Source organism: Oncorhynchus mykiss, chromosome 11, assembly GCF_057628025.1.
Source record: "Oncorhynchus mykiss isolate SJ-2025 chromosome 11, ASM5762802v1, whole genome shotgun sequence".
In the NCBI taxonomy this organism is placed as follows: domain Eukaryota; kingdom Metazoa; phylum Chordata; class Actinopteri; order Salmoniformes; family Salmonidae; genus Oncorhynchus; species Oncorhynchus mykiss.
The window spans coordinates 24,522,594-24,547,500 of NC_143032.1; the positions used below are offsets into that span (position 1 = coordinate 24,522,594).

At 45.5% G+C, this 24,907-nt stretch overlaps 1 protein-coding gene across 4 annotated transcripts in view; it reads left to right on the forward strand.

The window, feature by feature from the left end:
* Window positions 1-454: 454 nt before the first annotated feature.
* Window positions 455-24,907, forward strand: part of mmp16a (matrix metallopeptidase 16a (membrane-inserted)) — a 73,508-nt gene continuing 49,055 nt past the window's right edge. For 2 of the 4 annotated variants that reach the window (XM_021620567.3, XM_021620568.3), the window contains exons 1-4: window positions 608-1,169; window positions 20,460-20,608; window positions 21,417-21,431; window positions 21,647-21,769. In XM_021620567.3, the coding sequence (XP_021476242.1) occupies window positions 1,044-1,169; window positions 20,460-20,608; window positions 21,417-21,431; window positions 21,647-21,769 (413 nt within the window). In that variant the 5' untranslated portion in view covers window positions 608-1,043. Of the gene's footprint in view, window positions 1,170-20,459; window positions 20,609-21,416; window positions 21,432-21,646; window positions 21,770-24,907 lie in introns of all 4 variants that reach the window. The other 2 variants (XM_021620570.3, XM_021620569.3) reach the window with 2 other exon arrangements.

The window sequence follows — 24,907 nt, forward strand, 5'->3', positions numbered from 1 at the left end:
CACGGTGTATACATCCCAAATGGCACCACTATTCCCTACATAGTGCACTACTTTTAACCATAGCCACATGGCTCCTGGTCAAAAGTCGTGCACTATAAAGTGAATAGTGTCATTTCAAATACAACCACATATAAGATGTATATGCTGGGCTGTCACGGACTATACGGAAGTCATTCAACAAGAAACATTTCAACATTAGCTATTAAAAAAGTGTACAGAGAACATCTGAAATGAAAGTGTTGCTGCTTGACAGTAGCCTAGTGTTAAAATGTTTAAAAACAGTTTTCTGTAAGAGCATCAATGGAACGGGCAACATGTAGGCTAATAACATGTAATAATGAGTGAAATAGGTCGCCTGTGCAATTATATAGGCTAATCATAATCGAAAGCTTCATCGTCATTATCATCATCATCAACAACAACCTTCAGCAACCACCGATGTTATGGGCAACAAAGACTCTGTCATACTGGTTTGGTTAAGGTAGCACGTTTGTGTTTAGCCCCAGGAATAACAACATCGGGCTCCTTTATCGCCTCCCTTTTCCACCACTGTCCATAAGGTACGATATAGCGATTATATAGTTTGGTATATGATCCAAGATTCCGTGACGCTCTGAGCCGCGCAGGCTCCAAAATGGGAGTGTTATAATATGCGGCTCTGATGGGGGTTCGGAGAGAGAGCGCAGGCGCAGTCATCCGAGTTATGGTTGAAAACTAGCAGCTATGCCGCGCAGTGTAGGACCCCAGCTAAATGTGTCTGACAACAGCGTTAGAGGTGGATCCACTGAGGAGAACTGAGCAGTGGACAAATAAAACGGAACATCTGAAAAACAATTGCGAATTATTGTCTTCTCCGGATAACTTCCTCTTCAACCCTCGACGAGCCGAAGCGACGATCATTCTTTCCCCGGGCATGCGAGAGAGATACCGTCACCGCCAATGTTCCTCCTAGCCTCCGCCTGAGACGCCAGGGATTTACTCCTTGTCCGTTTGTTTTGATTGACTATTAATAAAACAAGCAGAAACAATTAAGGGGCTTCATTATGATTTTGTTAGCATTTCACACTAGAAGACGTTTGAATAGCTTTTATCTAGGGACGTTGTGCTTGCAATTCTTGCTGTGGATTTTATGTGCCGTGAATGGAGAGGAACAACCGTTCAGCGTAGAGGTAAGAATGGGAACGGGGTACTGCTAGCTTTTTTCCCACTGGTGGTGACCCTTCATTGTTATTTCAATAAAAAAAATAGAAACATCTTGTGTTTTATGCATAATAATTCCTAGTTACGAAGATAAATATGATCATAATGCATGCCATTTTATGCCTTTGGTTTTGAATAAGAACCGCTTATGAGCCCTCCATGCTTTAGGGATGAAGTTGAATTTAGCTTCAACAGCAGACCTCTTTGTGAGTGTTTACGAGGTGCGAACTAGACAGGCTACAACAGTACTGTTCCATTCTGTCCACCTTTCCCTCACACTATTACTATTTTAGACGTGGAATGTGCCTACATCCATATGTTAGGCAAGTTTAGAAGCAAAGCATGCTTCTATGGTTCAATGGTTGTTGTTAAATACATCCAGCTGATATATCTGGTCACTAACTTTGAACATTGATTGGAATGGTATTATAATGAACTGAGATCTAACTTGTGATTATGTATCCCTAATTAAAATATAACTTGTATTTTCATAACGTAGCACCATGGGCTATTGGCTCATTTCGTGATGCCATTGCCTCTACTGCAAGGATGGGAATTGGATTTGTGATGTCCCACACAACCCAAGGCAAATACGAATGGGATTTAGAGAACATTTATTTAAACTCCCCACTTTACAGATCAGGATCTTAATTTGATTGCCCTGTTGTAGGAGAAATGTCCTGCAACAAAGGAAATGTTACACTTGCAGTATATTTGAGGTTTTAAAAAGGCTTCGGAAGTTTGTAATTTCCACTTGAAATTTGAGACTTCATTTTCCCCGATGAAAAATGTATCAACCCCTACAAAAATGTCCAATAATTATAATCCACATAATAATTCAGATTTTCAGTTGCTGCCGGATTATTTTCCTGCTGTAGTAGCAAACAGGATACATCGGTAGCCTCCATATCTAATGGTCAACTATTTATCCCATTGGTTTAACTGCTCGACGCATTTGTCTGTAATATCTGTTGTTTCAAAACCTAGCAAGGGAGTGCTTTGTAGATGCTGTAGCCTAATCATGTATTTCAACCTTATAACGTGGTAATGCATTGTTATAACGCGTTTACCGTAGGCTATAGGCCTACGCAGCCTGGTTTATTTCTGATGTTACACAAATGTTTCTGTAAATATAAAAAAATAAATCAAATAAACACAAAAACATAGCCTTCTTTCAAAAGGTTCACGTCTCCCCATCCTGCACCGGGTGCTCATAAAAAGTTCAAAATTATTACCCACTATCACTCACTATTCTGCCAAGAGGGCGGTGCCAACTGAAGTTTGGCCAGGCACTCCCTAAAATTAAAGGAGGGTGTGGTAAAGTCAAAGTCCGTGCCAAAAGTAGACTTTCTGCATAACATGTGTGCCAAAACTATAAAACATGTATAGAGTCAAATGTTAATAGTCAATTCTAGGGTGAGTGAACAAATGGCTCTGTCATTCCTTTGCAATTGAATGGATATAATCTCATTACCAAGCATTTACCCATATACTTACATATAGGATGAATTATAGGATCTCTATGCATTTGGCATGTTAACACTGCTAATAGAAGATTTACATCCACATGACTTGCAAGCCCAACATATACAAACCTGTGAAGATGAAAAACAGATGCTACCGGTCATGCAGTAATAGATGTCAAAGCCAACATGACAAGGGGGCTGGGGCCCTCCCTCTCCCCCCACCTCATGTATGCATTCCAAATTGCACCCTACTCCCTACATAGGCCACTACTTATGACCAAAGCCCTCCCTATGGGTCCTGGTCAAAAGTGGTGCACTTTAAAGGGAACGGGGTGCCATTTAGGAAGCAGTCATGTCTTGGTGCACGGTCAAAAGCATAGCCAGGAGCCTGAAACTGAAGAACCTTGATCATTGTGATCTGGCTTCAGATCAGATCAGATGGCTGAGAGCATATTGTAATGCAAATACATTGAGCTTTCAGTCCCTTCTTTCTGCCGTCAGTGGATGGAGAGAAGGCTAACAGATAAACTGCATTATAAAGCAGGAAGGAAATGTGTGTCATTCCACAGCAAAATACATTTGTGTGACCTTACAAAGCTCAATAGGTATATTATTCTATTTGCACTAAGATGAAACCTTTTCCTTCGTTGAAAATTCACAACACAATGAATGGGCATTGGAATATAAGCTCATACAGTGTTGAGTGTGTGGTGTTTATTGTTACGCGAGGAAGTGAACGAGAACCAAAATACTATGATTCATATCCCTAAATCCCTCTGATACTAAAAAATGGTTGTTGGTTTGGGGTACTGTGGTGAATCTGTGTGGTTTGGTCAGTACAGGGTGGGTCTGGCAGCCTGTCTCTCCTGCAACTCTTTATACTCACACACACACACACACACACACACACACACACACACACACACACACACACACACACACACACACACACACACACACATATAGGTCACAGAGGACAATAAAAGATGATGGTTGACATAAACCTGCTGCTCTGTAATTGGTGGTCAGACTATTTTCAAGAGAAATCCTCACTGGGTTTGGAGGAGAGTTTAATAATGGTCCCAACGTCCTATATCTGGTTGGTTGTTAGTTGAGAGTCCTATAACCCCAGAGAGGCCTGAACTTGAACTTGCTCACTTCTTCTCCAATGCAGCAGTTATTTTGCCGAGCATTTCTGAACATTTTCACTCTTTTGGTCCGTCTCCCACTCTGCTAAAAAGCAATTTCCCCCACATTAGTCTGCCCTTGTTATAATGGAAGAGAGAGAACCAAATGATGTCGTTTATTTTTTGTATGGTTTCGTGTCTTTTCAAGTGGCATGTTTCCCATTGGATAATCAAAAATAGGTGTGGAGGAGACATCATTAACGTTTGTGATGGACAAAGGAAGCATTGGGTACTGTGTCTGTCAGTAAAGTGACGTATCTAGTGGCACATTATTGTTATGCATGTAAACCAAACTAGAACTATAGACACAAAGTAATTACAGTGAGACAATGGATTTTTAACCTAATTTCCCTGTCTGTGTCTGGGACTGGTAAGGTATAGACGTGTATAAGAATCATTCCTCTGACTGTAGGCTACAGTACCACAGTGATGTTATCTGGGTTGTATTCACTAGGCACGAAACGGAAGCAAAAGGGCCAACATGGGGAGGGACTACCTGAACTTAACCAATAACAAATGGTTGTTTTCATTTTCTGTTGCAAAGCATTTGCTACAGTGTCCAGTAATGAATATGACCCTGGTGGAGAGAGACTAAAAGGAATCAAAGGGTAGTGATCCAACAAGCATACACGTCATTGCCTTACGTGAAACAACTTTACTACAAACTACTAGTAAGGTTCAACTAGTAAAGTTGAATTACTTTCTGTTCAAGGTCGTTGTTTCTCTGTAGAGTAAATGGCAAAAAATCGAATTGCTGGCATGGTACTTGATATATTTTGCCCTCTACTCTATGGTATATTTGTGTGTGTGTGTGTATATTGTATACATTGACAGAATCAAGTTCAAGGCAGCATTTCCATTCGCTCTCATTCAGCACTTGTTCCTTTACATTTTATAACTGTAGTCAATACAAAAACACCCGATTTTTCCTGGAAATGAAGACGACATTATTCAATATCCACAGCTGTAACCTTTACAGTGCCTCCGGTAAGCATTCAGACCCCTTGGCTTTTTCCACATTTCGTTAGGTTACAGACTTAATCTTAAATTGATTAAAAAACATGTTGTCCCTCATCAATCTACACACAGTACCCCAATGACAAAGCCAAAACAGTAGTTTCCCCCCCCCGCTAATTTATTACAAATAAAAAACTGAAATGTCACATTTACATAAGTATTCAGACCCTTTACTCAGTACTTTGTTCAAGTCCATTTGGCAGCAATTACAGCATTGAGTCTTCTTGGGTATGACGCTATAAGCTTGGCACACCTGTATTTGGGGAGTTTCTCCCATTCTTCCCTGCAGATCCTCTCAAGCTCTGACAGGTTAGACTGGGAGTGTTGCTGCACAGATATTTTCAGGTCTCTCCAGAGATGTTTGATCGGGTTCAAGTCTGTGCTCAGGCTGGGCCACTCAAGGACATTCAGAGACTTGTCCCGAAGCCACTCCTGCATTGTCTTGGCTGTATGCTTAGGGTCGTTGTGCTGTTGGAAGGTGAACATTCGCCCAAGTCTGAGGCGCTCTGGAGCAGGTTTTCATCAAGGATCTCTCTGTTTGCTCCATTCATCTTTCCCTCGATCCTGACTAGTCTCCCAGTCCCTGCCGCTGAAAAACATTCCCACAGCATGATGCTGCCACCACCATGCTTCACCGGTTGGGATAGTGCCAGGTTTCCTCCAGACTTGACGCTTGACATTCAGGCCAAAGAGTTCAATCTTGGTTTCTTCAGACCAGAGAATCTTGTTTCTCATGGTCTAAGAGTCTTTAGATGCCTTTTGGCAAACTCCAAGCGGGCTGTCATGTGCCTTTTACTGAGGAGTGGCTTCCCGTCTGGCCACTCTACCATAAAGGCCTGATTGGTGGAGTGCTGCAGAGATGGTTGTTCTTCTGGAAGGTTCTCCCATCTCCACAGAGGAACTCTAGAGCTCTGTCAGAGTGACCATTGGGTTCTTGGTCACCTTCCTGACCCTTCTCCAGATCTGTGCCTCGACACAATCCTGTCTAGGAGCTCTACGGACAATTGCTTCGACCTCATGGCTTGGTTTTTGCTCTGACATGCACTGTCAACTGTGGGACCTTATATAGACAGGTGTGTGCCTTTCCAAATTCTGTCCAGTCAATTGAATTTACCACAGCTGGACTCCAATCAAGTTGTAGAAACATCTCAAGGATGATCAATGGAAACAGGATGCACCTGAGCTCAATTTCGAGTCTTTTAGCAAAGGGTCTGTTTTTATTTTTTTATACATTTGTAAACATTTCTAAATACTAATTTAAGCTTTGTTATTATGGGCTATTGTGTGTAGATTGCTGAGGATAGTTTCTTTTTATTTCATCCATTTTAGAATAAGGATGTAACATAACAAAATGTGGAAAAAGTCAAGGGGTATTTTCCGAAAGCACTTTATGCTTACAGACGTACACTGAGGCAATATAACCTTGTGAGCCCACTATCTGGCACTCCACATCTAGCATACAGTGGTTTCCCTCAGCGGGGAATCAGGTGTAAAACTGTTGCATGATTAGTCACAAAGGGTTTGAATTACACCAAGAAAATTAAACACAGAAATCACCCCAGAGAGAGAATAGAATATCGTGATGAAGTATACCTACTGTACCTATACTGTACTATTTCTGATAGAAATAAACAATGAAATCAACGATGACCTTACACCTCAATACAATAGCAAGTGTCTTTGAATACAATGCAATAATTAGCACAAACAGTTAGCCAGCTATGCCAATCTCAGTCCCAAATGCTAAATATCTAGCATGGGGTATGATGTGTTGTCACTAGGACTCACAACATAGGCACAAGTGTAACGACAGAGCCCATTCCTAACATGACTCATGTTACCAGTTGGCATGCCCTGCCTGGGAGGCCTGGCTGACTGAATAATTGAAAGCGGGTGGTGTGTGTGTGGTGTGTGTCTCTGTGTGTGTGTCTCGTACTGCCAGCGGCCAACAGTGTTATGATGACTCCATGGTGGGACCGAGGCCAATGCTGAGGTCTGTACTAATGGCTGCTCAATGGTCAGGGCAGGGGCTGCTTGGTTTGGTGTGTGTTTATTTGTCCAGTCCCCTCACCACACCTCTCGCTCTCTCTCTTTCTCCCCCCTCTCTCTCTCTCTCTCTGCCAGCCCCCCGTTGCTCTCTCTCTGCCCCCCCTCTCTCTACTTCCTGCTCAAACCTTTCTGTCTTTCATTATTCTCACTTCCATTATCTATCATCCACTCTACTGCTCACACACGCTGCATCTCTCTGAGACTTCATAGGCATACATTGATAGAGGTCGTGGTTAGTAGCAGTTATGTGAGCTATTAAATCTTTAATGATGCTGAAGAGTCCAGTGTTAGTTAGGGTAGAGTCACACTGTCACAGGCGATGCTGTCTGTAGTCGTCACCAGCAGTGGGCCTGTCGTGTGTTTTCAGGACTATCCATTGTCGTGGGAACATGTCACTGTGAGACAGAGCCATTACGCCACAGATAGAACAAGGCGCCAGATGTTTCACCGGATGTATAAATCTGAAGCATCCGGTTGGAATTTCCACTCCCGACCAAATATGGTGATGAGAGGAAGCCCAGGTGCCGGCAGTGGGAGAGTATGTAGCGAGATGGAACTGGGACGACATTCTGCACATTTTGGCATCTAAGAAAAGCCTGATCTCAATACAGTTTTCTGTTCCCAAAACTAGAATCTCTGACAAACAGAGAGCACTACGTTTTGTAGACTTTACCCTTTGCCAAAGTTTTAAAAAGTTGTTTACAAGGAGAGCAAGGGGGGATTGAGTTATCACGTGCACTTCACGGAGTAGGCGTTCCCTAGCGGAAGTATGCAAATACGTAATAGAACGCGCCTATAGGATCTTGCTAGCTCGTGCTTGGCTCTGCCCACCTCCTTGCTTGTTCTGCCCACTATCACTCATTTGCTCCCGTTGAAAACGACACAGATTAACTAGTTATAAAATATCTTTGATTCCGCTGTTAGCCTGTTCTCTTTCTTGATTACACTATCATTTACCTAATAGTAGTTGGATTTGTGTGTCTACATAAAAAAAAAAAGAACAAAGCCTAGAATTTCAGAAGTGATAGAGCGCTCTGTTAAGTCCAGGACGTAAACATTTAGTCAGTATTTCAGAATGTCCACTTTCAAAGAGGAACAATAAATAATCATTAGTATCGCTAGTATCATGACCACATTGTGATATTTGTTGAAATTGGTCCTAATAGGGCTACAGCCTAAGTGCACGGAGCGATCCTTAGCGATCTCTTCAATGGGTGGCTGGTGGGTCAGGCTGTGTTGTCTTGGCGACCCTGGGTAAGGTTGGCACTACTTGCTGGTCGGTTGGCGTGTGTCCTACTGGATTATTCAAGCAGGCCGAGGCGAGGGCGAGAAATCGAGGAGCAGAGAGGTGACGTCAGCTACCCCAAGAGGCCGGTGTCATGTTCTGAAATGTCATTTGTTAAAAGGCAGTCTGCATGAGAATATCTGTTTACGATCTAAAGACGGATCACAGCCACACGGCAAGAAAATCATCATCTCTCCTAGAGTCACACTATTGTTATTTTACTGCTACTCTTTAATTATTTGTTACTTTTATTTCTTATTCTTATTTGGGGGGGGGGGGGGTTATTTTATTATTAGAATTCTTTTGAAACTGCATTGTTGGTTAAGGGCTGGTAAGTAAGCATTTCACTGTAAGATCTACACCTGTTGTATTCGGAGCATGTGACAAATAGAATTTGATTTGATTTGATATACCAGCCATGTGCATCACTGTTTGTTGACAGCCACTGTCCCAGAAGCATGTTGCTATGGCTACCTCCTCTTCTTGGAAGTGTGTGTCTCTTCTCTAATGAAGTATTCCCACTGCCTTAAAGGTTAGCCTTTGATTTCCTGGCCAGGCTAATTAGTGAGCCTGCATGATGTGGCGCTAGCTCGTTATCTAGCGATCCACTGACACTACCCAGCTGGGACAGGCACAGGAAGTTCATATGAGTTCACCACTGAGGTGACCAACACACAGACACTGACAGAGGAGCTACTGAGTTGACCAACACACAGACCATGATAGAGAAGCTACTGAGGTGACCAACACACAGATACTGACAGAGAAGCTACTGAGGTGACCAACACACAGACACTGACAGAGAAGCTACTGAGGTGACCAACACACAGACACTGACAGAGAAGCTACTGAGGTGACCAACACACAGACACTGACAGAAGCTACTGAGGTGACCAACACACAGACACTGACAGAGGGGCTACTGTAGTTCATTTTCATATTATACATTATTGTCTGTCACTAACTACCTGTAGCTAGGTATATGTTGTCATTGTGTGTAGTTTGTGATGAATCTGTATAATGTGTCATCTCTGATTGGTACATGTTCTTTGTCTGACACTTTTAGGTTTCTCTTTTGTGCAGTTTTGTGACCTTTGAAAGAGTCCAAGTCATGTTGAGGTGATCCACAATGACAGAAGGCCAAGAGTTGCCCATTCCGATTCTATTGAACACAGTTGTTTGGGCCTACAAGCTTGATCATTATCCAGTTAGGAAGAGGAGGACAGGGAGAGAAATACTAGTATATTGAGTGGGAGCCTGTCTGACATGAAAAGCCAAACGCCTGTGCTTTAGTCCTGCACCCTTACATAGACACCGGTGCTAGGACACCAGATCAAGGGGAGAATGAATACTGTATATAAATGAGAAAGGGAAAGAGAGTGTCCACACCGGAGACACGTATGTAACACTCATCATTTGCTCTCTCTGCATCTGCCCGTGCTCTTGCGAGATTCAAATAGTTGAAGTGGTGTCATAGCGTTTAAGACAGAAGAGAGACATGACTGGACGACCGTACAAAGGAACACCAAATGACTGACGGTGGTACATCCAACCGTCTCCCCCCCCTCGCCTCCCTCCCTCCCCCTTCCTCTTCCCTTCTAATGCTAAAGGGTTCTGTGATTGTCATGGTTATTGTCCCACAGGGAGATGGGGAAACCACGACAGAGTTGATCCCTCTAAATCAATCTGTCTATGTTGATGGATCTGGCAGATGGCTGTAGAATGTAGCTGGTACGATGGCTGGTTTGACAGGAACACAAGCTTTACGTGTCCACATTTGACTTCCCTGGTCTTTGTCCCAAATGGCACCCTTTGCACTGTACTCTTAGAAGGAAAGGTGCTACCTAGAATAGAGGTCGACCGATTAATCGGAATGGCCGACTGATTATGGCCGATTTCAAGTTTTCATAACAATCGGTAATCGGCATATATATATATTGCAATCCACGAGGAGACTGACCACCTGTTACGCGAGTGCAGGCAGCAAGGAGCCATGGTAAGTTGCTAGCTAGCATTAAACTTCTCTTATAAAAAACAATCAATCTTTACATAATCACTAGTTAACTACACATGGTTGATGATATTACTTGTTTAACTAGCTTGTCCTACGAGCATTATATGCAACATATAATCAATGTGGTACCTGAAATTGTGTCACTTCTCTTGCGTTCTGTGCAAGCCGAGTCAGGGTATATGCAGCAGTTTGGGCCGCCTGGCTCGTTGCGAACTGTGTGAAGACCATTTCTTCCTAACAAAGACCGTAAATAATTTGCCAGAATTTTACATAATTATGACGTAACATTGAAGGTTTTGCAATGTAACAGTAATATTTAGTCCTAGGGTTGCCACCCGTTAGATAAAATACGCAACGGTTCCGTATTTCACTGAAATAATATTTTTTTTTGTTTTCGAATGATAGTTATTAATGGCCTAAGGCTCGTATTTCTGTGTGTTTATTATGTTATAATTAAGTTTATGATTTGATATTTGATAGAGCAGTCTGACTGAGCGGTGGTAGGCAGCAGCAGGCTCGTAAGCATTCATTCAAACAGCACTTTCCTGCGTTTGCCAGCACCTCTTAACAATGCTTGAAGCACAGCCCTGTTTATGACTTCAAGCCTATCAACTCCCGAGATTAAGCTGGCAATACTAAAGTGCCTATAAGAACATCCAATAGTCAAAGGTATATGAAATATAAATGGTATAGAGAGAAATAGTCTTATAATAACTACAACCTAAAAGTTCTTACCTGGGAATATTGAAGACTCATGTTGAAAGGAACCACCAGCTTTCATATGTTCTCATGTTCTGAGCAAGGAACTTAAACGTTAGCTTTTTTACATGGCACCTATTGCACTTTTACTTTCTTCTTCAACACTGTGTTTTTGCATTATTTAAATCAAATTGAACATGTTTCATAATTTATTTGAGACTAAATTGATTTTATGTATGTTAAAATGAAAGTGTTCATTGTTCATTCAGTATTGTTGTGATTGTCATTAAAACAAATACACATGTATATAAATCGGCCGATTAATCGGTATCGTCTTTTTTTGGTCCTTCAATAATCGGTATCGTCTCTTTTTGGTCCTCCAATAATCGGTATCGTCTTTTTTTGTCCTCCAATAATTGGTATCGGTATCGCCGTTGAAAAATCATAATCGGCAGACCTCTAATCTGGAACCTAAAAGGTTTCTTCAGCTGTCCCCATAGGAGAACCCTTTGAAGAACCCTTTTTGGTTCCAGGTAGAACTATTTTGGTTCCAGGTAGAACCATTGACACAGAGGGTTCTACATGGAACCCAAAAGAGTTCTACCTGGAACCAAAAAGGCTTTTACAAGGAACTAAAAGGGGTTCTCCTATGGGGACAGTCGAAGAACAGTTTTGGAACCCTTTTTTCTAAGAGGCTCCTATGGGCCCTGGTCAAAGTTAGTGCACTAAATAGGGAACACGGTGTCATTTGGGACGCAAGCATTGACTTCTGGCAAGATTTTTAAATAGGTTAATGCTTAAGTAGCCTACATAGCCTAGCCTAATTCAAAGACACAACTATCATAATGGAAATTTTAACAAGACTATTTTTGTTTTTGTTGACAATGTGTCACTGTAATCCCTTGGGTTATATCATAATTGTGACTGTGAGCCCCAGTTTTCTAAAATACTAATTCAGCTTTCTGCAACACTTGTGCTTTTAGATTACAAAGTTTGTTCTCATAGCCTGAAAGCACATTTTTTACAATGCTAACGGCCTAGGCAACACTTTATTAGCTTCTGAACTAAGAGCTGTGTGTTAGGGGACTTGATTTCATCCCAAACGACACACTATTCCCTATTTAGTGCACTTACTTTTGACCAGGGCCCTATGGGTGCTGGTCAAAAGTAGTGCACAAAATCGGGAATAGGGTGTCATTTGGGATGTAGATGCCTCACAATATATACAACTCCAACGCAGATGTTTGTTGTTTTGGTTTATTTATAGCTTCTACGTTTGACATAATACTCCTCCACACAGAACACATTCTTCTGGAACAGCACATCGACACTGGTACAACCACATTTTTCTAAATCAAAGCGATTCCCTGCTTTTAACTGTGCTGAGCATTGGAATATATGTATATTTTAATTCCTAGCCAAACAATTGAGCCCCATTTGACTCACAGGAAACAAAGTGATAGTGCTTGTGAATAACGGTGGCGTTGTTTACCTAATGTCTAAACGGTGCACTTCTCATCCTAATTTCTGTTATACCCCCCGAAGCACCAGAAAAGTGCTGGGACAGCACAATCATAGATAGTCTTTTACTGTAACAGCTTCCATGTCATCCAGGAGTTGTGGTCGAAGTGCAAGGAGAGAGGGAGAGGGGGTGGGGGTGGGGGGGGGTGGGGGGGGAAGAGCGATAGGGAGACGGAGAGGGAGAGAGAAATAGGGATTGAGAGGGAGAGAGATGTGCAGAAGAAAAAGGACAGAGATAGAGAAAGAGAGATCCTCTATAGTACATTTCTCAGGGCCTGCAGATCCCTCGTGTTTTTCTACAAGTTTACAGTGATGGATCAATCCTTGTCTCATGAGTGTATAATCTGCTGATTATCAAGTGTACCTGAAAGCTGAGGGTTGTGGCTTTCCAATACACTAGCAAGTTATAAAATACAACGTTCACTGAATTCGATGATCAGTCTATTTGCGTCGTTTTCCTTATTGGGTATTGTACAGTACAGTGTGTCTGTTTCTGTGTATTTATAGGTGGTGTCTAGTGTCATTACCTGACTAGTTCACTAGGAATCACACTGGACTGTATCTAGCCTCTGTCCCCCCCAGGGGCCGTTTCAGCCCTGAGAATAACGGACACACGGCGTATGTGTTATCGTCCCCTCGCATAGAGAGGGAAAGTTGGAGAGAATAGGCGAGGTTAAAGACGAGGAGAGAAAGGCTCAAAGGACAGATGGAGAAGAGCGAGAGAGAGAGGCACCTTTAACAGCTCCCTGTGTTTTAACCCTTGCGTGGACAAATAAGAACATTACAGAAAATATCAAAAGAAAGAAAGAAAGAAAGAGGTCGTCTAAATAAGACAACATCTCCCTCTCCCCTAGGCTTTTATGGGTCCTGGTCAAAAGGAGTGCAGATCATAGGGAATATAGAATAGGGTGACATTTGTGACTCTATCCAGCAGGAAGAACACAGAGAGGTGATGAGGTGATGCAGGTGCAGGGATGTGGAAGGACTGATGACATGTCTAGTTCACACTGAATCCTATCCTGAAAGGCTCCCTCTCTGTGTGTGTGTGTGTGTGTGTGTGTGTGTGTGTGTGCGTGCGTGCGTGCGTGTGCGTGTGTGCGCGTGCGTGTGTGTGTTTGCGTGCATGCGTGTATGTGTGTGTTTGCAAGGGTGTGTGTGATTCAGTAGGAGCAGTGGGGCAGAATAAACCCTCTCAACAGCTCAATGTCTGATGTAGTGAGTGCTCTGTGGAACGTAAACTAGCCTGCATACTTCACACTGTATTACAGATCACTACCGTCCCGAAGCATGGAGAAGCTGGCATTATCCCTCACGTTAGGTCTGGTTCGAATAGAACAATATCATAGCGTGTGAGTCTTGCTAAGGTCAGCAGTGGGTTGATGCAGGTTGAGACTGAATGTGAGGAGGATGACAACTGTTGGAGATCTGTCCCATTGTCTGTCTGTCACATTCGCCGCTCTTCGCTGGTCTCTCTGTCTTCCTGGATGTAAGTGTGGCCGTATGCATACGGTACGGTACTAGTCCTATGTGCTTTCCTGTGATGAATCAGAGCAATCACAAGGCTTCAACCTAGTCTTTGCTCTATTCCCCTGGCTCCTCTCCTCGTCTCTCCTCTTCTCACACCGTTTCTCCACACAGCAGTTTGACACCTGCCATGTAGAAGACAGTCAAGTGACAAACTGTCACTGCCACTGTGTGTGGGACTCTCTTTACTTCACTCCCTATCCCGGGGTCTTTTGGGATCAGGGAGTCAGTGCATCAAGGATCAGTCAAACCCCTGTCCTGTTACGTGTCAATCACTATATCTGATTGAAATATGGGATGTCAATTTAGACGTCATACTGTAATACTACAATAGCTGTCTCCTTGGGGTTTTCTGCTGCGATGGCAGTATTTTCACGCTTGCCCTCATGTCTGACATGTTTCACACATGTCTGTATGTCAGGTTGTTTCCTTTCTACCACTAGGCCTGTCCACTGTAGCCTATTGGTTGTGTTGGTCGTAAAAGAGTCTGTGTGAACACATTGCTGGGGTAATGAGACTCTCTGTTGGTAAGACTCTATTCCAAGCCTTTCTCTGTGCAGCTCTCTCTCTCTCTCTCACTCTCTCTCCTTCTCTCTCTCTCTCTCTCTCTCTCGCTCTCTCTCCCTCTCTCTTTCTCTCTGTGTCTTCCCCTCCCCCTCTCTCTGAGTGGAGTGGATATGGATTTGAGCTCCAGTATGTGTGAGATTGTGTTTTACTCCCAGGCAGGAGAGAAGATGAGAGGAGTGGGTCTTTTTCATGTGTAATGCAGTAATGCAGCCCCATAATAGCTCTGTAGGGAGGTGTGTGTTTATGCTCTGGTTATTCCCTGATTCCAGCTCAGTGCTGTTGGCTTACTACTCTATGACTGTGTCCCAAATACACCTATTCCCTCTATTCTGCACTGCTTTTGACCAAGGCCCTCTCCTCTACCCCTCCTCTCCTCTCCTCTCCTCGCCTCGCCTCTCATCTCCTCGCCTCTCATCTCCTCTCCTCTCCTCGCCTCGCCTCTAATCTCCTCGCCTCTCTTCGCCTCGCCTCTCCTCTCCTCGCCTCTCTTCTCTTCTCCTCGCCTCTCCTCTCTTCTCCTCGCCTCTCCTCTCTTCTCCTCTCCTCGCCTCTCTTCTCCTCGCCTCGCCTCTCCTCTCTTCTCCTCGCCTCTCCTCTCTTCTCCTCTCCTCGCCTCTCTTCTCCTCGCCTCGCCTCTCCTCTCTTCTCCTCGCCTCTCCTCTCTTCTCCTCGTCTCGCCTCTCCTCTCTTCTCCTCGCCTCGCCTCTCCTCTCTTCTCTTATCCTCGCCTCTCCTCTCTTCTCCTCGCCTCTCCTCTCTTCTCCTCACCTCGCCTCTCTTCTCCTCGCCTCTCCTCTCTTCTCCTCGCCTCGCCTCTCCTCTCTTCTCTTATCCTCGCCTCTCCTCTCTTCTCTTCTCCTCGCCTCTCCTCTCTTCTCCTCGCCTCGCCTCTCCTCTCTTCTCCTCGCCTCGCCTCTCCTCTCTTCTCTTATCCTCGCCTCTCCTCTCTTCTCTTCTCCTCGCCTCTCCTCTCTTCTCCTCGCCTCGCCTCTCCTCTCTTCTCTTATCCTCGCCTCTCCTCTCTTCTCTTCTCCTCGCCTCTCCTCTCCTCTCTTCGCCTCTCCTCTCTTCTCTTCTCCTCGCCTCTCTTCTCCTCGCCTCTCCTCTCCTCTCCTCTCTTCTCTTCTCCTCGCCTTGCCTCTCCTCTCTTCGCCTCTCCTCTCTTCTCCTCGCCTCTCCTCTCTTCGCCTCTGCTCTCTTCTCCTCGCCTCGCCTCTCCTCTCTTCTCCTCGCCTGTCCTCGCCTCTCCTCTCCTCTCCTCTCTTCGCCTCTCCTCGCCTCTCCTCTCTTTGCCTCGCCTCTCCTCTCCTCTCTTCTCCTCGCCTCTCCTCTCTTCGCCTCGCCTCTCTTCTCCTTGCCTCTCCTCTCTTCTCCTCGCCTCGCCTCTCCTCTCTTCTCCTCTCCTCTCTTCGCCTCGCCTCGCCTCTCTTCGCCTCTCCTCTCTTCGCCTCGCCTCTCCTCTCTTCTCCTCGCCTCTCCTCTCTTCTCTTCTCCTCGCCTCTCCTCTCTTCTCTTCTCCTCGCCTCGCCTCTCCTCTCCTCTCTTCGCCTCGCCTCTCCTCTCTTCTCCTCGCCTCTCCTCTCTTCACCTCGCCTCTCTTCTCCTCTCTTCTCCTCGCCTCTCCTCTCTCCTCTCCTCGCCTCTCCTCTCTTCTCTTCTCTTCTCCTCGCCTCTCCTCTCTTCTCTTCTCCTCGCCTCTCCTCTCCTCTCTTCTCTTCTCTTCTCCTCGCCTCTCCTCTCCTCTCTTCTATTCTCTTCTCTTCTCCTCTCCTCTCCTCTCCTCTCCTCTCCTCGCCTCTCCTCTCCTCTCTTCTCTTCTCCTCGCCTCTCCTCTCTTCTCCTCGCCTCGCCTCTCTTCTCCTCGCCTCTCCTCTCTTCTCTTCTCCTCGCCTCTCCTCTCTTCGCCTCGCCTCTCTTCTCCTTGCCTCTCCTCTCTTCTCCTCGCCTCGCCTCTCCTCTCTTCTCCTCTCCTCTCTTCGCCTCGCCTCGCCTCTCTTCGCCTCTCCTCTCTTCGCCTCGCCTCTCCTCTCTTCTCCTCGCCTCTCCTCTCTTCTCTTCTCCTCGCCTCTCCTCTCTTCTCTTCTCCTCGCCTCGCCTCTCCTCTCTTCGCCTCGCCTCTCCTCTCTTCTCCTCGCCTCTCCTCTCTTCACCTCGCCTCTCCTCTCCTCTCTTCTCCTCACCTCTCCTCTCCTCTCTCCTCTCCTCGCCTCTCCTCTCTTCTCTTCTCTTCTCCTCGCCTCTCCTCTCTTCTATTCTCTTCTCTTCTCCTCTCCTCTCCTCTCCTCTCCTCTCCTCTCCTCTCCTCTCCTCTCCTCTCTTCTCCTCGCCTCTCCTCTCCTCTCTTCTCTTCTCCTCGCCTCTCCTCTCCTCTCCTCGCCTCGCCTCTCTTCTCCTCGCCTCTCCTCTCTTCTCTTCTCCTCGCCTCGCCTCTCCTCTCTTCTCCTCGCCTCGCCTCTCTTCTCCTCGCCTCGCCTCTCTTCTCTTTTCTTCTCCTCGCCTCTCCTCTCCTCTCTTCTCCTCGCCTCTCCTCTCTTCTCCTTGCCTCTCCTCTCCTCTCTTCTCCTCGCCTCTCCTCTCCTCTCTTCTCCTCGCCTCTCCTCTCTTCTCCTCTCCTCTCCTCTCTTCTCCTCGCCTCTCCTCTCTTCTCCTCGCCTCTCCTCTCCTCTCTTCTCCTCGCCTCTCCTCTCTTCTCTTCTCCTCGCCTCTCCTCTCTTCTCTTCTCTTTTCCTCGCCTCGCCTCTCTTCTCTTCTCCTCGCCTCTCCTCTCCTCGCCTCTCCTCTCCTCTCTTCTCCTCGCCTCGCCCCTCCTCTCCTCTCTTCTCTTCTCCTCGCCTCGCCTCGCCTCTCCTCTCCTCTCTTCTCTTCTCCTCGCCTCTCCTCTCTTCTCCTCGCCTCTCCTCTCTTCTCCTCGCCTCGCCTCTCCTCTCTTCTCCTCGCCTCGCCTCACCTCTCCTCTCCTCTCTTCTCCTCGCCTCGCCTCTCCTCTCTTCTCTTCTCTTCTCCTCGCCTCTCCTCTCCTCTCTTCTCCTCGCCTCTCCTCTCCTCTCTTCTCCTTGCCTCTCCTCTCTTCTCCTCGCCTCTCCTCTCCTCTCTTCTCCTCGCCTCTCCTCTCCTCTCTTCTCCTCGCCTCTCCTCTCTTCTCCTCGCCTCTCCTCTCTTCTCCTCGCCTCTCCTCTCCTCTCTTCGCCTCGCCTCTCCTCTCTTCTCCTCGCCTCTCCTCTCCTCTCCTCTCTTCTCCTCGCCTCTCCTCTCCTCTCTTCTCTTTTCCTCGCCTCGCCTCTCCTCTCTTCTCCTCTCCTCGCCTCTCCTCTCTTCTCTTCTCTTCTCCTCGCCTCTCCTCTCTTCTATTCTCTTCTCTTCTCCTCTCCTCTCCTCTCCTCTCCTCTCCTCTCCTCTCTTCTCCTCGCCTCTCCTCTCCTCTCTTCTCTTCTCCTCGCCTCTCCTCTCCTCTCCTCGCCTCGCCTCTCTTCTCCTCGCCTCTCCTCTCTTCTCTTCTCCTCGCCTCGCCTCTCCTCTCTTCTCCTCGCCTCGCCTCTCTTCTCCTCGCCTCGCCTCTCTTCTCTTTTCTTCTCCTCGCCTCTCCTCTCCTCTCTTCTCCTCGCCTCTCCTCTCTTCTCCTTGCCTCTCCTCTCCTCTCTTCTCCTCGCCTCTCCTCTCCTCTCTTCTCCTCGCCTCTCCTCTCTTCTCCTCTCCTCTCCTCTCTTCTCCTCGCCTCTCCTCTCTTCTCCTCGCCTCTCCTCTCCTCTCTTCTCCTCGCCTCTCCTCTCTTCTCTTCTCCTCGCCTCTCCTCTCTTCTCTTCTCTTTTCCTCGCCTCGCCTCTCTTCTCTTCTCCTCGCCTCTCCTCTCCTCGCCTCTCCTCTCCTCTCTTCTCCTCGCCTCGCCCCTCCTCTCCTCTCTTCTCTTCTCCTCGCCTCGCCTCGCCTCTCCTCTCCTCTCTTCTCTTCTCCTCGCCTCTCCTCTCTTCTCCTCGCCTCTCCTCTCTTCTCCTCGCCTCGCCTCTCCTCTCTTCTCCTCGCCTCGCCTCACCTCTCCTCTCCTCTCTTCTCCTCGCCTCGCCTCTCCTCTCTTCTCTTCTCTTCTCCTCGCCTCTCCTCTCCTCTCTTCTCCTCGCCTCTCCTCTCCTCTCTTCTCCTTGCCTCTCCTCTCTTCTCCTCGCCTCTCCTCTCCTCTCTTCTCCTCGCCTCTCCTCTCCTCTCTTCTCCTCGCCTCTCCTCTCTTCTCCTCGCCTCTCCTCTCTTCTCCTCGCCTCTCCTCTCCTCTCTTCGCCTCGCCTCTCCTCTCTTCTCCTCGCCTCTCCTCTCCTCTCCTCTCTTCTCCTCGCCTCTCCTCTCCTCTCTTCTCTTTTCCTCGCCTCGCCTCTCCTCTCTTCTCCTCGCCTCGCCTCTCCTCTCTTCTCCTTGCCTCGCCTCTCCTCTCTTCTCTTCTCCTCGCCTCTCCTCTCTTCTCTTCTCCTCGCCTTGCCTCTCCTCTCTTCTCCTCGCCTCTCCTCTCCTCTCTTCTCTTCTCCTCGCCTCACCTCTATTCTCTTCTCCTCGCCTCTCCTCTCTTCTCCTCGCCTCTCCTCTCTTCTCCTCGCCTCGCCCCTCCTCTCCTCTCTTCTCTTCTCCTCGCCTCGCCTCTCCTCTCTTCTCCTCGCCTCGCCTCTCCTCTCTTCTCCTCGCCTCTCCTCTCTTCTCCTCACCTCGCCTCTCTTCTCCTCGCCTCGCCTCTCTTCTCTTCTCCTCGCCTCGCCTCACCTCTCCTCTCTTCTCCTCGCCTCGCCTCGCCTCTCCTCTCTTCTCATCTCCTCTCTTCTCCTCCCTTGGTATAGAGATCTCAGGTTTTATTGGGTGCCCTGAAAGCTCCATTACATCAGAGTGCTTTCTGACAAGCAGACGATGTGATAATAGATAACATTCCCACGCTGAAAGGTCATCAGAGGATCTCTCTTTCTGTCTCTCTGCCTGTCTCCTCACTAACACTGTGGCTAGAGGCTGCTGTCTGGCTACTGAAATCCTCCTGCCTGGATGGACACTTGACATTTTTAGCATGGGCGCTTTTTGGAAATTATTTGAAGTGCCAACAACTACCAAAATTGAACATGGCATTGCTTCTCCAACTAAGAGTCTTTTACATGCAGGGTTATGGTTGAATTTAGGGTATACTACTTTTTCACTTTCATCATATTTGATGGCCGTGGTCAATTGTCATACTTGAGTAAAAGTAAAGATACCTTAATAGAAAATGACTCAAGTATAAGTGGGTCACCCAGTAAAATACTACTTGAGTAAAAGTCTAAAAGTATTTAGTTTTAAATATATTTAAGTATCAAAAGTAAATGTATTTGCTAAAATGTACTTAAGTGTCAAAAGTAAAATCATAAAACATTTCAAATTCCTTATATTAAGCAAACCAGACAGTATGATTTTCTTGTTTTTTCAAATGTACAGATAGCCAGGGGAACACTCCAACACTCAGACATAATTTACAAACAAAGTATTTGTGTGTAGTGAGTCCGCCAGATCAGAGGCAGTAGGGATGATCAGGGATGTTCTCCTGATAAGTGCGGGAGTTGGACCATTTTCCTGTCCTGCTAAGCATTCGTAATGTAACCAGTACTTTTGGGTGTCAGGGAAAATGTATGGAGTAGAAAGTACATCATTGTCTTTAGGATTGTAGTGGAGTAAGACTAAAAGTTGTCAGAAATATGAATAGTAAAGTACAGATACCCCAAAAAACTACTTCAGTAGTACTTTAAAGTATTTTGACTTAAGTACTTTACACCACTGTTTCATGGTTGTGTGGGTTTCAATGCCTCTTATAAAGTACTATATGTAAAGCCTACCTTATTGGAATTGTACATTATGTGACCCATATTGACCATTTGCTGACCACTCACCTCTGTGTCCTTTCTCTCTCTCCTGCCTCCTTCCCCCTCTCCCCCCTTCAGACATGGCTCCAGAGGTATGGCTACCTTCCCCCTACAGACCCCAGGATGTCGGTCCTGCGGACGGCCCAGACCATGCAGTCTGCTATCGCTGCCATGCAGCGTCTCTATGGCCTCAACGTCACAGGATCGCTGGACAGGAACACGATAGAGTGAGTCTCACCACTTTGCATGTTGTAGGGGATCGGTGTGAGAAAGAAGATGAACATAATTATTCATCTTGATCACAGAATGAGTAGTTATTTGGGGTGCAAGTTGCTTTATAAATCATTCCATCCTGTGCAGTACAACTTCATTGTAGGTTGATGAACGTCCCTAAACGCCCAATAAACAGTCACAGACCGTTATAAACATACCTGTAAGGCTGTTCTGATTCGCTGTTTGACATTCCGGAAGAGGAGAGAACAGACGGGAGCGTTTCCCAGACAGAGAGTTAGCATCACACAGGTTAAGTGTCCCGTTTGAATGTGATCAAAGGGCTCTTTTACAGCGGATACACCTACACCAGCAGATCAGAGTCGGGGTAAATGCCACAGTATTACTCTGAACCCAGAAGCCTAGAAAAGGGAATGACAGCTTCAGTCTTCCTGTCTGCCTGTCTGCCTCTCTGCTGCTCGTTGAACCAATCAACATGTGTAGGGGTCCCTAGGGCTGCATCCAAAATGGCACCCTGTTCCCTATATAGTGCACGACTCTTCTCCAGGGCTCATAGGGCTCTGGTTAAAAGTAGTGCACTAATAGGGAATAGGGTGCCATTTGGGATGCACACAAGGAGTCTAAGAAGCTGCAGTTTGGTTGTGTTAAAAGGATTAGAGGAACAAGTACCTTTTTTAACTGCTGAGATCAATTGTATGATGTGTGTATGAAATCAGTTACAATAATGTGGTGGGATTTGTGATGACTAACCTGCATGCTAAAGTCTAATTTTCTGTTTCTTTGTGCTTCGTATAATGATGTTAGCGATTACACAGTAAGGTGAGGCATATCTCTTATTATGTCTATTTCTTTGCAGATGTGTGTGTGTGTGACTTTGTGATAACTAATATAACTAGTATGTGATAACTAGTATGTGATAACTAGTATCGGATAACTAATATTGGAAGTAATGACAGGATTCCATTACACAGTTTGTTCAGCCAAGGCCAAGCATACATCCTGTTTTGACTAATGGTGTTCTCGGTTCTTCCTAGCTGGATGAAGAAGCCCCGATGTGGTGTACCAGACCAGCTAGGAGGGGCGTCCAAATTCAGTGTCCGGAAAAAGCGGTACGCCCTCACGGGGCAGAAGTGGCAGCATAAGCATATCACATACAGGTGAGTTGATTGATTGCTTGGTGATTGGTTGGTTTGATGGTTGATGATTGGTTGGTTGGTTTGTGATTGGTTGTTTGGTGATTGGTTGTTTGGTTTGTTATTAGTTGGTTGGTTGGCAGCATAAACATATCACATACAGGTGAGTTGATTGATTGGTTGGTTGGATGGTTGGTTGGTGATTGGTTGATTTTTGGTTAAAACAATTCATACAGTACTTTAAAACATGGGCTTTACTCTATGGGTCTGACATGTGCCTGAGGATGTGTCTAGGCTACATGTCTGTGTTCATGAGTCTAGATAAGAATGTCTGACTAGGTGAAGACATGCGACACCCTCTCAGCTAGGCTACATCTGAAAGGTCCCGTGTGGCTCAGTTGTGAAGATCGCGGCTCTAACAGCACTAAGGTCATTGGGTTCAATAGCTGCAGGGATCACATACTGAAAAGCGATTCACTTAATTTACTGTAAGTCGCTTTGGATAAACAGCTACAGTTTAACGCTACAGTTTAACGCTACAGTTTAACGCTACAGTTTAACGCTACAGTTTAACGCTACAGTTTAACGCTACAGTTTAACGCTACAGTTTAACGCTACAGTTTAACGCTACAGTTTAACGCTACAGTTTAACGCTACAGTTTAACGCTACAGTTTAACGCTACAGTTTAACGCTACAGTTTAACGCTACAGTTTAACGCTACAGTTTAACGCTACAGTTTAACGCCCTGTAATATATTGTCGCTGTCTGATGAAACCTCTCAGGAAATGTTTTAAAACCGCCGTATTTTCCCATTAACGAACGTACAATTACCAAACTTCAGAAGCTGTTTCGAATACCATCTCTTGGTCCTAGAGTACTCGGAAAGTATATTGAGTACATTGCTTTCAAAACATGTACATGTACATGTACATGTACAACAATAAACACATTTGAGTTACATTTTTCCTCAGACAGTGACTATACAGTATATTATATTATACAGTGCATTCGGAAAGTATTCAGACCCTTAAACTTTTTCCACATGTTGTTACATTACCGCCGTATTTTACAACCGATCAAATAACAACAATACCTCATCAATCTACAAACAATAATCCATAATGACAAATAATTTTTTTTATTTTTAGAAATGTTTGCACACTTATTGAAAATAAAACAGAAATACCTTATTTACATAAATATTCAAATCCTTTGCTATGAGACTTGGAATTGAGCTCAGGTGCATCCTGTTTCCATTGATCATCCTTGAGATGTTTCTACAACTTGAGTGAGGTGACCAAGAACTCTGACAGAGTTCCGGAGTTCCTCTGTGGAGATGGGAGAACCTTCCAGAAGGACAACCATCTTTGCAGCACTCCACCAATCAGGCCTTTATGGTAGAGTGGCCAGACGGAAGCCACTCCTCAGTAAAAGGCACATGACAGCCCGCTTGGAGTTTGCCAAAAGGCATCTAAAGACTCTCAGGCCATGAGAAACAAGATTGTCTGGTCTGATGAAACCAAGATTGAGCTCTTTGGCCTGAATGCCAAAACAACCCTGAGCACACAGCCAAGACAAAGCAGGAGTGGCTTTGGGATAATTTTCTGAATGTCTTTGAGTAGCCCAGCCAGAGCCCAGACTTGAACCCGAACAAACATCTCTGGAGAGACCTGAAAATAGCTGTACAGCGACGCTCCCCATCCAACCTGACAGAGCTTGAGAGGATCTGCCGAGAAGAATGGGAGAAACTCCCCAAATACAGGTGTGTCAAGCTTGTAGCGTCACAACACAAGAAGACTTGAGACTGTAATCACTGCCAAAGTGGCTTCAACAAAGTACAGAGTAAAGGGTCTGAATACTTATGTAAATGTGCTATTTCAGTTTTTGGGATTTTATATATTTGCACAAAAAAAAAACTGCTTTTGCTTTGTCATTATGGGATATTGTGTGTAGATTGATGAGAAACAAAAACAATGGAATCAATTTTAGAATAAGGCTGTAACGTAACAAAATGTGGAAAAAGTCAAGGGGTCTGAATTCTTTCAGAATGTACTGTATATAAAGAAAAATAACCCCAGAACCACGGTTGAGTTTCCCCCTAGCTACTCTCTATACATCTCCTGTGGGAACAAGTCCTATACTGAATCGGGCCCAACCAGAGGTAGAATCCCCTCTCGTTTCCTCTCCACAAACTTAACTAGCAGCCTTACTCAACTCATTAGAAATCACATTCCTCCCTCTTTTTATACAACCGTCTGACTTGCAGACAGACAGAATGACAGACATTCAAACAGACAGCTACACAGACAGAAGGACAGGCAAACAGGCCGACAGAATAACAGAATGGCAGACAGACAGACCTTAGAAGGGCAGCTGCCCTGTAAATTCTTCTTTACTCTGAACGTTGCAGCCACGCCTCGCGGTCCTCTTCTTCGCCTCCTTTTTTTCCCCACACTCCTTCTATCTCTCTCTCTTTCATTCTTTCAACATCTTTGCTGTGTTACTGAGGGGTACTGTTAGGCTGTGTCCACGGTACATCAAACAGGATTACACCCATGTGCCAACGTATCATGACTCAATAACGCATATCGGACTTTAAAGCGAAATATGAATATGAATATATGTACAAATTGTAATGTCATTTTTGCAACAGATCAGATATAGGTCTCTGACTGGCCCTACGTTTTTAAATATAACTGCCCCCATTTTTAAGTATAACTGCCCCCAATCCCATACTTTATGGACTAATCCTTGAGCTTCAGAATAAAAAGGTATTTCATACATTTTTTGTCTGCCTTGAAGGATAAATATGAACAGTGTTAACAAAACCCTGATTATAATCTGGAGTCTGTGACCCACTCGTGAACTGCAGCGATGCCAGGAAGGAATGGAAGAAAGAAGCGATAGGGCAAAAATAGAAATGGCTGTAGTGTGTGCAGTGCATTAAAAGGAATGGATGGAGATGGAAGAAAGGAGAGGTAAAGGAAGATGAGGGAGGGGAGAGTGCTGCGGTACAAAGGGAAAGACAGATTCAAGGAGAAGATGACATTTTTCACACTGTGTTATTCGTCAAGGCAAACGCCACCAAAAATGTGTGTTAATCTCTATACAGTTGAACATACCTGACCATTATATTAGATATTACAGCATATTAATATTTG